The sequence below is a fragment of the Berghia stephanieae genome, chromosome 8, assembly GCF_034508935.2.
Source record: "Berghia stephanieae isolate SIO BIC M18660-M18661 chromosome 8, UCSD_Bste_1.3, whole genome shotgun sequence".
NCBI classification, from domain to species: Eukaryota; Metazoa; Mollusca; class Gastropoda; order Nudibranchia; family Aeolidiidae; genus Berghia; species Berghia stephanieae.
Window position 1 is genome coordinate 22,660,745 of NC_088367.1, and position 15,000 is coordinate 22,675,744.

The 15,000-nt window shown below is 36.4% G+C and overlaps 1 protein-coding gene across 5 annotated transcripts in view; it reads left to right on the forward strand.

Moving 5' to 3' along the window:
* Positions 1–15,000, forward strand: part of LOC144978379 (soluble guanylate cyclase gcy-31-like) — a 195,678-nt gene that overhangs the window by 167,752 nt on the left and 12,926 nt on the right. For 2 of the 5 annotated variants that reach the window (XM_078924334.1, XM_078924336.1), the window contains exons 15-17: positions 2,713–3,756; positions 5,388–5,416; positions 13,276–13,709. In XM_078924334.1, the coding sequence (XP_078780460.1) occupies positions 2,713–3,756; positions 5,388–5,405 (1,062 nt within the window). In that variant the 3' untranslated portion in view covers positions 5,406–5,416; positions 13,276–13,709. Of the gene's footprint in view, positions 1–2,712; positions 4,074–5,387; positions 5,417–13,275; positions 13,710–15,000 lie in introns of those variants that run through there. The other 3 variants (XM_078924332.1, XM_078924333.1, XM_078924335.1) reach the window with 2 other exon arrangements.

The window sequence follows — 15,000 nt, forward strand, 5'->3', positions numbered from 1 at the left end:
ATCTATGTAAACAAAGCCTATTTTTCTTTCCCTGTACATGATATATTTTTCTTTACAAATCATTAAATATTGAAACTTTAAAAGCCCATAACTGTTTTATTTTCCGATTTTTATAAAAAGAAGTGTTATTTTCCATGGTTTGGGAAGTCACACGTGGATTTGTAATTTCATTTTTGCTATTTGTTTAACGACTATTCTAGTTAGGGTTACCTACTCATCACCGCACTTCTTGCTGCAAATAAAGGAAAATCACACCCAATTCTTCAAAAAATTGATTTTGACATATTGGTAGAAAACTATATTATATTACCTTATAAATACTATTATTGAACTGAAATGTCTCAAAATCTATTGTAAAGGCACGAAAATCGCGGTTGAAAAGGTAGATAGACGTCTAGTAAGAAAAGTGTGAAAAACGGAAATCGATTTTGCTATTTTCTCAATATGTCATTTTTCTAAGGGTATGTTATACTGTGTCAAATATTTCTCAGAATCAATTCCCTGAAATTGTCTGAATAGTTCCACAGTTATTGCAGAGATAATGTATTATGTCACCATAGAAATATTTTTAAATAGGTTATATATGTATTTGCGTTGTAAAACCCTTAAAAAAAAAACAAAAAGAAAAAACAAAAAAAAAAAAACAAAGATGTTAAAAATTTATAATTTGGATTGTCATTCAAATTACACATACCATACTTTAAAGTCTCTCTATGGTGACATAATACATTATCTCTGCAATAACTGTGGAACTATTCAGACAATTTAAAGGAATGGATTCTGAGAAGTATTTCACAAAGTATAACATACCCCTAGAAACATCAATTTTGTCATAAAACTTTGATTCGTAACTTTGTAGTGATCTAATATAAATCTCATAAGCTAAATATGTAAAACCACTCTATGGTGACACAAAATGCTACAATGTTGATAAGAGGGAAGAATATGAATGTTATTCCTTTATTAGTTTTTGAGGAAAATTTGCCACAAGATTGTTATACTTTTTATGTCAGACCCCTTAATCTGGACGCAAAACGGGTATAAACAGAGAAAATGGATTTTTTTCACCAAAAATGATGTTTGTTTAACCTATAATGATGATACAGAATGATTAAAACCGCCAAATATACGTAATTATTTTTTTAAAGACCCAAATCCTCCCTTAACCAATTAGAGAGCAAATTACTCAGTGAACTCATTTCATAATAATATTGATCTTGATAGAATTGAGATCAATTAAGAAATTTTACTGGATTTTCTACATTAAGACACGGATTTCGTTGCATAGGATAACATTCTATTTGGCCTTTCAAAAAATCAATCGATTTGGTTACTAATTATAAAACATATCTGGTCCAATTTAAATTCATCAGATTATTAGATTGATTTTGTCCCTTTATCGTTATTTCTTTTTATTAATTGCAATCGTTTGTCCTTGAACGGCTATGTGATCTACTGATGACACTCGACTTCGGGTCGCAAGGTCCTGGTTTCGAGTCTCATTCTGAGCGGCGCAAATTTAAGTCCTTGAAAAAGACGTTTTACTCACATTATCTCATCGTACTCAAATGTAAATTGAGTGCATGGCCGTAAAGAGCGCTGTCTCTGTCCGAAAATATTGTAATAATTTGGCCTAAAAGGCGTCATTCTTCGTCTTACATGTTAACTGTTCCTGTCGGCTACGGACCGACCCCTTGTAAAGAATTTTTTTGTAGCACGTTTAGTGAATTTTTCGCAATATAACAGTTCAAATTTTTAGAACTTTGTTATAATTTTACCTTTGTGACCCATCGCCCAGAGCAGTATTATGTTGATGTGATGCAGATGTTTAGAGGTCCCCATAGCTTAGCTGGGTAGAGCATACGTTTCATATCCAAAGGGATCACAATCGATCCCGGATGAAGACGAATTATCTTTCTTAAGAGCCACGCAACAGTATTTGGGTAGCTGCATTAGAAATTTAAAAAACCAACAAGAATTGTCCATCAGAGCCATCGAGACGGAGATAATCCCAGTTGCTATAACGTGAAACGGATAATAGTAATTGCTTGCTATCTTTTTGATAGGACGCTAGTCTATTGCAAAGTATTTCCCACCGGATCTAGCAGACTCAGCTACCCAATCACTGATAGGTGGACAGGCGGGGAGGGGGGGGGGGGGGGGGGGGTGAAAAAATCTCGACCGCACCCTGGATCGATCTCGGTCTCTTTGATCGTGAAGCGAGTACTCTACCAACTTAGCAATCGGACCCCCAGCTGCATTAGACCTACTGGAAAATGATTTGCTATAGATTAGCGTCCTATTTAAAGGGATAACAAGTATTGCTCTTTTAATTTTTTACGCTTAAGAAAACGAGGAATTCTCTTCCTCTTCTTTTTCTTCTTCTTCTTCTTCTTCTTCTTCTTCTTCTTCTTCTTCTTCTTCTTCTTCTTCTTCTTCTTCTTCTTCTTCTTCTTCTTCTTCTTCTTCTTCTTCTTCTTCTTCTTCTTCTTCTTCTTCTTCTTCTTCATTATTGTCTCCTCCTCCTCTTCCTCTTCCTCCTCCTCCTCCACCCCCGCTTCCTTCCTTTGTTTTAGATTCATGTTCTTTTTTGAAAAAAAAAAAAATTCTTAACATTTTCACTCTATCAACCCCCGCCCCCTTACCCTTATATCACCCTTACCATACCCCAAATCCCAACTCACCCCCCCCCCCCCCTCCTCCTCCCTCTAGGGTAAAGGTACTATGAAGACCTACTGGTTGACCGGGCGTAAGGATGTCGACGAGAAAAATGCCCCAAAATGTCCATTCTTCGCCATCCTTGAAGAAGAGAATCAAAAGCACCGAAAGGACGGTGCCTCCACACTCAACGGCTCAAGAACGTCGCCCTCCAACCTACGACGGGCAACGAGCCCAAGCGCTTATTCCCCCGTCTCTTTTCGGGACGCAGACGACATGCTCCTCTCTAGAGCAAGCAGCAGAAACGGCAGTATACTTAGCAACTCACCCCATCATCGAGGCCGATCTAACACAATAATCGGCTGCCCTTTCTCTGGATCGATATCAAAACCACAGACTAGTCCCCGGCACATAAAGTCGCCTCAGATGCCCGGAATAAAAACCCAAAACAAAAACAGTCTGAAGAGTGAAAGTTTACCCCATGTTTCTAGTGGCAATTCAGACTCGAAAAACAATGCTGAAGATGCCTTTAGTGTTGTTGAGAAGAACAAGACTCCTAACATTCCTCAAAACTGTGATAATAATTCTTCTGTCGCCAAACACGACACCATACCGTCCCCTCACGAAATGTCCACGACTGGAGTTTCCGTCGAGCATTCTCAAAATCCACATTCGATCTCATCTTCTTCCTTTCAAAGGAATAACAAGATCTCACCACAAGAGGCTACACTCACAACGACAGTACCGTCTCGCCAAAGTCCTTCTTACAACAGCCCTAAATCGAGAACTCAGGTGACAGACGGAATCGCCCGAGTTGCGCCGATGGTGACGTCAACTCCGAGTCGAATGGACTTGGAACCAAATGAAAACCAAAAACAGGACTTGGTAACGCCTGGTCAGAACAGTCATCGTCCTCCTTCTGTCACAACGTCGTCGAAATCAACACAAAATCGAAAACAAAACAACAACACTCCATCTTCTCTCAATAACTTTCACGACGTTGACCCCTCTGTCTCCGTCCACCAAAACAGAAACGGTGTCGGAAACGGAAGTGTAGGAAGCATCGGGAACGAGAGAATTATAACGTCTAAAGAACCGGTGGGTGTTTTTGGAAATAATTACAGTGGTAGTGGCGGGATTGTGAGCGATCGAGCTGGTAGTCGCGGTGGTAAAAAGGACGATGAGATTGTCGGTAATAATACACGGAAAGCCGTGGTTGTAAGTAGTGGGGTTGGTTGTCTTCGTCGGCATGGCGGGGTAGGCGATGACGATTTTAAGACTGATAGAAAGAGCAAAACTTGTCACATTTTATAAACAAACACAAAAAGAAGAAAATAAAAACGTGTCGTGGGGTCAAACGCCGAATGCAGCTCTTGAGCTGGGTACGGTATGAAGTGTTGGTCGATACCAAAAATTTTCAGCATCGATATTAGTTAGAAGGGAGGGGGGGGGGGGGGGGGGGGGGGGGGGGGGGGAGAGAGAGATTGATACGTTATTGCATCAATTCATCATTTGTTCTGAAACAGATTTTTTAAACCGACATTTTTGTTGTTTCGTAGCGATAAATTTTCTTCGTATGTTTACCTTGTGTTTATCAAATGGCTCTAAAAAACCCCGCAGGTACTGACATCTCAGACTTTTAATCAAACATATAAATATCTTAAATCAGAGGTATTAATGTTCCGCAGTTATGTTTTAAAAAATCATACTTTTTTCTATTCAATCATAATATTATGTTATTTTTACAATGAATTGTATCGATATTCCGATACGATACGCCTAACACAATGTTGTAAATGTTTGCAGAAAGTACCAAGAACGACAGGAAATATTCATCCTGTATCGCGGTAGATGTTTTTACTGTGATTATTCAAAGGACTACAATTTACTTCCGAGTGGAGACTTCTTCATCTTCTCCATCATGCTAGCGACATTCGCTCGCGCGGCGCTATGTTTGTTGTATGCGCGCAAAATGGCCAGTGATTGTTCATGACTTTAGTTCTGTCACTTTTATTTTAACTGGCAGATTGTGTGTGGTTCGTGATAAAACGAGCCCTGGTGTTGTGTTTTGTTGGGTTTTTTTTGGGTGGGGGGGGGGGGGGGGGGAGTGAGAGGGGGGGGGGGAGGGTTTGGTTTTTATTGTTGTTATTTTTTTCTTTTTGTTTTGTTTTTTAGTTGTTTTGTTTTGTCGTTTTTGTTGTTCAATCACGCGAAATATTCACATCTACTGTAGTCAGGCACTTGACTGATTCGAATGGGTTGATATTTGTGAAGTGATTATTTAAACCAGATACACTGCACTGTCACCCACCCTCTCAATGACCACGGTCATCGTTGCTTGAGTTTCTTTACAAGATAGTATGATATCCCAATTTGGCAATAACACCAGACAAATTCCAATCAGTTCTAGATTTCTTTCAGTTACATTCTATACTGACCCTCATCTTGTCAACAACACAATATAACTCTCAAACCTGGGACTTCCTGAAAGTACTTATTTAAAGTCGTGTGGGGTTTGAGAGTATTTGACAAGACGACGGTCATTTTAATCGATCGATATTTGAAGGCCCCGCAGTTTTCTGGCAAAAATGATTGTATGTGTGTGTATGTGTGTGTGTGTGTGTGTGTGTGTGTGTGTGCGCGCGCGTGTGTTTGTTTGTTTCTTCGGTGTTTCAATCTACACCAAAATCCATTCCTTCAGATTTATATATTTTGTTCCTTTTTTTCAGAGTTGTGACGAAGAATAGTGAAATAACAGGTCAGCCCTTTTTGTGGTTACTGTGTTATATTATACTAGACGCATATAATCTATAATCCCAGAGCTATCTATCTATAATCTATATCCAGTCGGATATTATCTTTCCAGTTTAATTTGCCAGCTGTAGCTCATTGTTCTTTCGATTCAATTTCTTTTCAGACGGGACTCGATTTGGGTAATCGGATGACAGCAGATCTCATTGTGCTTTTTTTTTCTTAGTCAGTAATGCAAGTAAACAGAGAGTAAACTTGAGACTTATATGAAACATAAAGGGATGTTTAATAATAGTAAAAGAATAGAAATATTGTTTATTGGTGACCCACTGTAGCGAAACCGTATTTTAAGCCGTGATAATACGCTTCAACAGTCGTACGTCACTTCCCTCGTAATGACGCATGGTAACTTAGAAACTGGCTCTAAACTATCGGAACAATGGCGGATGCCCTTATGAAATATTTCTCCGACGAGCATAAAAGCGTATCCAGAGGGAAAAAACATTATAAATCTGATCATGTTTTGACTTTTACACATTCTGATCACAAGACATATGAAAAGTTCTAACCAACATGAAGAATAAAAAGTACCGATTTTCTTTGTTTGGAACCACGATGGCCGCCGTTGCTGGGCGACGTGACATCAGACTATTGAATCCAGTTCAGACACTAATAATTAAATTGATAGCCAAAAATATCAGACTGGTTGTGTGTATTGTGTACAATTCTTACAAGTATACTCTTTCTTTTTAGAATTCTGGACGTGTTTTCAATCTTTGTATGAGCTTGCGACTGCGTGTTGGGAACAAAGTTCGAATTCCAAAAAACGTCAGTGTGTAAGAATTTTAAAAATTCTACTCATCATTTCGATTCTGATTTCCTATCTCTGAATGAAAGACATTTTCAAAAATGCTTGAATAAAACATTTGGATTATTTTAAAATCTAATTTTAGTGAAATTTAACGCTTTATAAAATGAAATGTCACAAATTTTTCGGAAACTTGATATCATTACGCATCGCTGTTTATGGGGAGGGTAGATAGAATAATGGGTTCTATTATTGAGGAGAATAAATATAGTATTTTAGAATGCTAAAAACTAAGATTTCATATTTTTTTTATCAGTCAAGAATAAATTTAACTTTTATTTAATCAACATGTTGTTCTTAACCATATAATACCGCGTGGAGACGATGGGTCGCATTTAAATAATTAATTGATTAATTAATTAACTCAGAAGCGATATGTACTTATTTGCAGGTCTGATAACCCAAATGGCCACGGTCCTATTGTTTTAATGGAAATACTCTCAAACCAATGCAAAATATTCTCCATTATAACAATGTTAAAACGAGCCTATAAATAGGATTCAATAGTTTGATGTCACGTTCGCCCAGCAACCAGCAGCTTGGTTCTAAACAAAGAAAATCGGTACTCTTTATTCTTCCTGCTGGCGAGAACATGTCATGTGATCAGAAAGTATAAAAGTCAAAACATGATCAGATTTATAACGTTTTTCTCCTCTGGATACACTTCTATGCTCGTCGGAGAAGTATTTCATAAGGGCGTCCGCCATTGTTCCGATAGTTTAGAATCAGTTACTAAGTTACTATGCGTCATTACGAGGGAAGTGACGTCACGACTGTTGAATCCTATTGCGTCCGGTTATCAAGTATGAAAATATATACGTTGACTAGTTAAGAAGGCATCGATGAAACAATCATCAAGGCAAACTATATAACTGGATAGGTCAAAGCCGACTGGAGTTTCAATAACATGTTAATACATTATACATAACATTTTGAAGGTTGATTTTATATATATATATAATATATATATATATATATATATATATATATATATATATATATATATATACACACATATACATGTATATATATATATATATATATATATTTATATATATATATATATATATTTATATATATATATATATATATATATATATATATATATATATATATATATACCCGTGAGAAATACTAACAGGTTTTCTACCTTTAAAAAAAATTAAAATATCACAGTACTGATCCATATTCTTGGTGTGTTGACCATCTGCCCTATCCAAATGGTAACAAACAATCATCATGGATTGGTAAATCGTACATATAACACAATTAACTCAGAGTTCATGGTAACTTAAGGGTTTTAATCGCAATTTTGGTCTTTAAAACCATTAAGAGTAAGCAAGCTTTGTGCTATTTTATAACTTACACTAACAAGACAGAAGAAACACACATATCCACAAAATAATCTTTCACAACAAATTTCAGTAGATTTCTTCAAAGGAGAAAGCTGACTTTGTTTGGATATTTTTCCACAAATTATTTTATCTGCTATTTAATCAAGACTAGAGCATTGGTATAGCGCAATATCTGAACGTGCTCAAAGCGCTGTACAATGGGTTCCTAGCCAACAGCAACATTTAACATGTAGGACGAGACATGACGCATGTTAGGCGATACTACATTGTTTGTCCGGACAGAGACAACGCTGTTACCGGCCAGAAAGTCATTATACACCCGAGTAAGGCGAGGGAATGTGAGTCAAAGGCCTTTTCTAAGAACTCATCTTTGCACCGCTCAGAGCAGGACTCAAACCCTGGACCTTCCAGTCCGAAAGCGAGTGTCATATCCTAGATTGACCACATAGCCGCACGTGGCGGATTGTTAATCATGTAAACAATGTACACTATTTTATGAGTCTGATAACCCAGATTTGAAATGTTAATCAAGTCATTGATGTCATTCAACATCCCTCAGTTATCAGAATGTCTGACAATAGCAATTGTTTGCTATCCTTTGGAGAGGACGTTAGTCTTTCACAAAGTACTTCCCACCAGGTCTAAGAGACCCAGCTAGTCATTCACTGATGGGTAGACAGGGGGTCAGAAAAAAAATCTCGACTACACCTGGGATCGATCTTGGTCCCTTTGCGTGTGAAGCGAATGCTCTACAAATAAGCTTACGGGACCCCCTCCTCAGTTATCAGTCACATATTGGGGATGATCTATAGATAGTATGCGCTTGGCTGAGAAGCTCACAACATTGCCATCCGGAAGTATAGAGGACCAGCACACAAAATTATGTGTAACCTTGAACGTTTATAGTCTGGTTAATACAGTTTAGTGAGAATTACTCATGAACGCGGATGGCAAAAATCAATAACAAAGATCTGAGTGACGTCAACTTCATTCGATCTACATTACCTTTCCATGTGCTTGAGGCTATTAGTCAAATTGCAAAATATGTTCAAAGTGACCCACACAGTGAAAAGTGTTCACAGCTTTTGAAATATCTCACATCGCGATTGGTCATTTTGTTCATCTTGACACATGGGTATGTTTACTATTTTCATAAACAAAGCATCGAGTTTACATTAATTTGTTAAGAACTATCCAATCGTTGGACAACAAGAAACCATGTGATTAATGACTCGGTTGGACGAAAACCTGAATATAGATTGAGATGGAACAAAGTTGACGTCAATCGAGTCTTTGTTATTACTTTTTGCCATCCACGTTTATGAGTTATTCTCACTAAACTGTAAACGTTTAAGGTGACACATTTTTTTCTATGTTGGTCCGTTATACTTCCGGATGGCAATGTTGTGAGCTTCTCAGCCAAGCGCATACTATCAATAGATCGCTCCCATTAATCACATCAATATCATCAAACAAGTTTAGAAAATTTTTTATATGAAACAGTATCAGACAAAGCAAGAAATAAAAATACAAGCAAATAAAAACCGTCCTGTATCCGCCGGTTATGGAAGTAACAAGTGGTCGTTGTTGCCATCATCACACAACAGAAAACAGATAAAATGGACGTTTCAGGTTTCCCCTTTATCAACAAAACAGGATGAATGAAACACTACGGACTTCTGTAGTGTTTAATTCATCCTGTATTGTTGATAAAGGGGAAACCCGAAACGTCTATTTTATCTGTTTTCGTATATTAAGTTGAAGCTTACATTCAATTTCACATTGTTATTTATTTCTTTGAGCTTCGAACAGCACTATTTACACTACAGAAAAGCAGACTAAACTGTTGACTCGGCGAACCTGCAGGGCTGTTGCTTGTTTTATTATAATATATCTATCGCTATAGATAGTATGCAGATTACGTCACTCAGGCCTTTGTTATTGTTTTTGCCATCCGCGTTTGTCAGTTGTTCTCACTAAACTGTATTAACCTGACTATAAACGTTCATGGTTGCACAGAGTTTGTGTGTTGGTCCTTTATACTTCCGGATGGCAATGTTGTGAACTCCTTGGCCAAGCGCATTCTATCTATTCATTATCAAATAGGATGCTATCAATACTTTTTTTTTAAATAGGAGATGTTATACATATTAACCAACGTGTACATATATGCAGATCTGACATCCGAACGTCATTATGGGCCTAGTTTAACATTGTTGTAAATGGACAATATTTTAAGCAGTCACTTTTTATACATTTCCATTACAACATTGAGCCCATAATGATTTTAGTTATCAGACCTGTGCACGTCAATATTAATTGACACGTTACCTGTCATGTCAAAACGGAATTGTTGTTAATTAGAGGGGTCAACCACGTGCCAAAAAAGTGATATTAACCCTCTCCTCACCAACTCCAGAAAAATCTCCACATTTGTTACGAAACAATAAACATTATTCTTAATCAGATTTATTTAATTTAGAAGAATGTTATGCAGTTTTGTATAGATAGTTCTTAGTTGACGTCATTCAGGTCTTTGTTATTGTTTTTTGCCATCCGCGTTTATGAGTAATGCTCACTGAACTGTATTAACCTGACTATAACATGGATACACACAGTTTTGTGTGTCGGTCCGTTATACTTCCGGATGGCAATTTTATGAGCTTCTTAGCCAAGCGCATACTATCTATAGATAGAATGCGCTTGGCCAAGGAGTTCACAACATTGCCATCCGGAAGTATAACGGACCAACACACAAACTCGGTGTAACCATGAACTTTTATAGTCTGGTTAATACAGTTTAGTGAGAACAACTCACAAACGCGGATGGCAAAAACAATAACAAAGGCCTGATTGACGTCATCTGCATACTATCTATAGATAGAACGAAATTGACGTCACTTATTGTTATTGTTTTTAGGCAGCCACTTTTATGAGTAGTTCTCTCTAAATTGTGTTAATCAGACTTAACAGGTTTAAGGTTACACATTGTGTTGTGTGTTGGTATGTTATATCCGGCTGGCGGGTTGTGGGTTTTTTAAAACACGGAAATAACATCAATAGCTTATATTGCAATGGGCATGATCGATATTAACTTTCCATGTGCTCGAGGTCATTGGTCACATTGCAAAATGTGCTCAAAATGACCCACTTAGTGAAAAGTGTTCACAGCTGTTTAAATATCTAACATCACGATTGGTCATTTGATTCAGCTTGACACATGGGTATGTTTATAACATGTGTAAACAAAGCAGCGTGTTTACATTTGTTAAGAAATATCCAATCGTTGGACAGCAACAAATCATGTGATTGATGACTTGGTTGGACGAAAACATGAATATAGATCGCTCCCATTCAAATTATGTTCAGCTTGCTTTTGGGTTTTGTTTAAAAACTCCATGTTTGTGTCAGATCCTTGCGTGGCCTTCGTAAACTCAATGCCTGACACTGACCGTAGCCATCTTTAACTTATAGCCTGACACTGACCAAAATATGACGTCAAAAGACAAGTCTTTTGCCGCAAAAGAAAATAAATCGCGAGTTGTATTCAATAGGTCAAGTCAACCAATTGGTCACTTGTTTCCTTGAGCACTACTAACGACAACTCACTAGGCGGTCCACAAACCTAGAAATGACGTTAAAATATGAGTCTGAGTGGATCTTAGTGTCAGGCTATAAGTTAACGATGGCTACGGTCGATGTGATATTTTGGGGAAAATACCGAAAATCGTAAATAAGGAAAGAGTTACAGTTGAAATGACCAAAAATTTGAGATTTTGGCTTTATCTATAATAAAACGTGTTATAATCATAATATTAAAACCCAAATATCATAGTTTTCCCGACATATTACCGTCTTGATGAATCACGTGTGTTTTTGTTTTTAGTTTAGTTTCTGTTTTGATTTTGTTTTGTTTTCCTATTTGTTGTTGTTTTTTAATGTTTGGTTTGTATTGGGAGAGACTTTTACAACGCTTTTTTCTTTTTTTTTTTTCTTTTTTCTTTTGGTTTTGTTGGGGTTTTTGTATTTTGTTATAATTTGTTTTGTTTTTTTAAATTTTTGTTTTTATTTAAGTTTGGCTTGTATTGGCAGAGACTTTTATAAAGCTGAGTTTTGTTATTTTTTTAAATAGATTTGATATAACAATGTTGCTTGTATTTATTCCTTTTTATATCCTCCCTCTCATTTATCCGCTTTTTTTTGTTCTCAGCATCCTTTGATATTTCACTAACAATATTCTCGACAACGCTTTGGGTTATTTTGATTTTTGTATCTAACATGATGTTATTGTAATCTGCAACCATTCACCTTACAACCAAAACCAACCGATTCAAAGGTATTTTGGATTAAGATTAGCAATAGGATTATTATAAGACAGTAGGTAATAGGATTTTGTTGGGTTTTTTTTTCTGAGTCAAAAACTGCTTTGAAACTTGAATCTATTTCATGCTATGTGTTTTGATCTTTATATTGAATTCTTATAAGGTTGACTGAAGTGAAGAATGTATCAACAAAGATGAGAGAAGATAGATTGAAATAGTTCGGACATGTTAAGATACAAGAGAGAGAGATAGATAGATAGAGAGAGAGAGAGAGAGAGAGAGAGAGAGAGAGAGAGAGAGAGAGAGAGAGAGAGAGAGAGAGAGTACAAGGTATTGGACTTACAATTAGTGGGTTAGAGATAAAAGGGATGCCCAAAGACTAGATCTAGATGGTTTGATAGGGTAAAGGACGATATGAAAGAACTGGGCCTGGAGGAAAAGGATGCTATGGACCGAGATGCGTGGAGATGTGGCATTCATTATGGCAAACCTGCACAATGCGGGATAAGCTGAAAGAAGAAGAAGAAGAAGAAGAAGAAGAAGAAGAAGAAGAAGAAGAAGAAGAAGAAGAAGAAGAAGAAGAAGAAGAAGAAGAAGAAGAAGATTGAATTCTTAAAGGAATATGAAGTAGCCTATCTGTTGTTTGGACGTTTCTTGTGCGGCTTTTGGTCCAGTTGTATATAAATGGCACTTGCCTTCGGACTGGAAAGTCCAGCGTTCGAGTCCTGCTGAGGGTGGCGCAAAGATTAGGCCTTGGAAAGGGCTATTTATTTACATTATCTCACATAACTGAGGTGTAAAAATGAGTACCTGGTCGGTGAGAAAAGACAAATGAAAACAACCCGCCTTACAAGTACAAGCGTCACGTCTTGTCTCACATGATAAATTGTTCTTCTTGGCTTGTAAAGAGCTTTGAGTACATACTTTTAGTGAATATTGCCCTAAAGATTCAAGGTTGTTATTTTGTTTTCTTATAATCAATATCACATTTCAGTTTTAAGGCTCTCTACTGACAATCTATAAATGTCATACTCGTTTTGTCAAATACAATTTTTAAAAAATACAAAATAATGATAATTTACGTATTAATACAGATTCAGTATTGAATATTACTATATGATGTTAAATCGATATCAATTTTTATTTAGGTAATCATTAAGATTAAATTTGGCTCTATTTTATCAAAACCATACATTTTTGCCACTTTGTTAATTTCTTTTTATTTTATATATTTATTTATTAATTTATTTTTTTTTGGTCAAAGTTTTTACTATCTACTAATCGGAGCTTTAAAAATTGTCTATAATTTTTTTTTTCTCAGACATTTTTGTGACTGAAATGAAGACTGGCAGGCGGTAAATTAAGATTGTTGGAGGTCAAAGGTTGTATTGTTATTTGAATTCCAAACAAGAGCGTTTAAGAATTCTTCAAAGTTCAAATCTATGGTTAACGTCAGCAAAATGATATAAGAATATAAAAATAGATTTTTTTTTTCTACAGGTTATAATAATTTTTTTTAATGACAATAAATTTGACGCTGAAGTTTGTTTATTTGTTTGCTGTTTTTTTTTTGTTTTTTTTGGGGGGGGGGGGGTATAAAAACATTTTGCTTGTTTCATGAATATAATAAATATATGTGTGTTTAAGTGGAAGAGAGAGAGAGAGAGAGAGAGAGAGAGAGAGAGAGATGGAGAGAGAGAGATAGACAGAGAGACACACAGAGATAGAGAGACAGAGACAGAGAGAGGAAGAAGAGAGAGGAGGGAGAGAAGAGATAGGGGGAGGGGGGGGGGGGGGGGGAGACAAGGATATGTATTCCGTAGAGAGACAGGAATAAGAAAGGAGCCTATAAAAGGAACGAAACTGACGTCACTAAGTTTTTGTTGTTGTTGTTTTTAGCTTGCCATTTTTATGAATATTTCTCACTAAGTTGTACCGTCGGACTAAAGACGTTTAAGGTTACGCAAAGTTTTGTGTGTTGGTACGTTATATCAGACTATCGGATGTTGTGAGTAATTTAACTAAGCGCATAGTATCGATTAAAAAACAAAACAAAAACAAAAACAAAACAAAGTGCTGCCTGAATCTTATTTCACCTACCGTTTAAATCTAGTATTTTGTCGGAATGGATAAGGAAGAGAAAACTGTTTTAAAGTCAAAATGACATGACAAAAATTTGATACTTGAAATCTTTTCAAATTTACGAAACAAAACCGATCGTCTTCAAAGAAGTACATATCATGTGACCATAGGACAGGTTGAATTAATTTTAAAGATGTGATCCACCGTCTGTCAACATTTACAAACCAAAGTCTGGAAATCATGAAAGTAATGGAAACAATTAAATCCACATGACATCGCAGAAAAGGCAAAATTCATATTTCTTATCGTTTTAATTCTAAATTCACTTTCCAGGGTCCTAAGTTATCCCGACATAATACCGATTTGATACGACGAGTAACATTTAAAAAATTCAAATTGAATATTCCATGCAATTTATAGTAGTAGTAGTAGTAGTAGTAGTAGTAGTAGTAGTAGTAGTAGTAGTAGTAGTAGTAGTAGTAGTAGTAGTAGTAGTAGTAGTAGTAGTAGTAGTAGTAGTAGTAGTAGTGGTAATAGTAGTAGTAGTAGTAGTAGTAGTAGTAGTAGTAGTAGTAGTAGTAGTAGTAGTAGTAGGAGTAGTAGGAGTAGTAGTAGTAGGAGTAGTAGGAGTAGTAGTAGTAGTAGTAGTAGTAGTAGTAGTAGTAGTAGTAGTAGTAGTAGTAGTAGTAGTAGTAGTAGTAAGCTTAGCAGTCCGAATGACGCTTGCTGAGAAGTGTGTGATTCAGTCATGGTCGATAAGTATAGCTGCTCTCTCCATCCATGTTGTTAATTGTTTCCATTGGTCACCGTCCTGGGCCAGAGTTTTGAGGCTGTCAAGATCTTGTTGTGACTTTCGTACCGAGGGCACTGCAATATTTCTTAGTTCTTATACAATTTATAGCATTAAACACTATAAAACTCGAACTTAATATACAATTGATGATTCCTTTGTGACCTCTTGTTG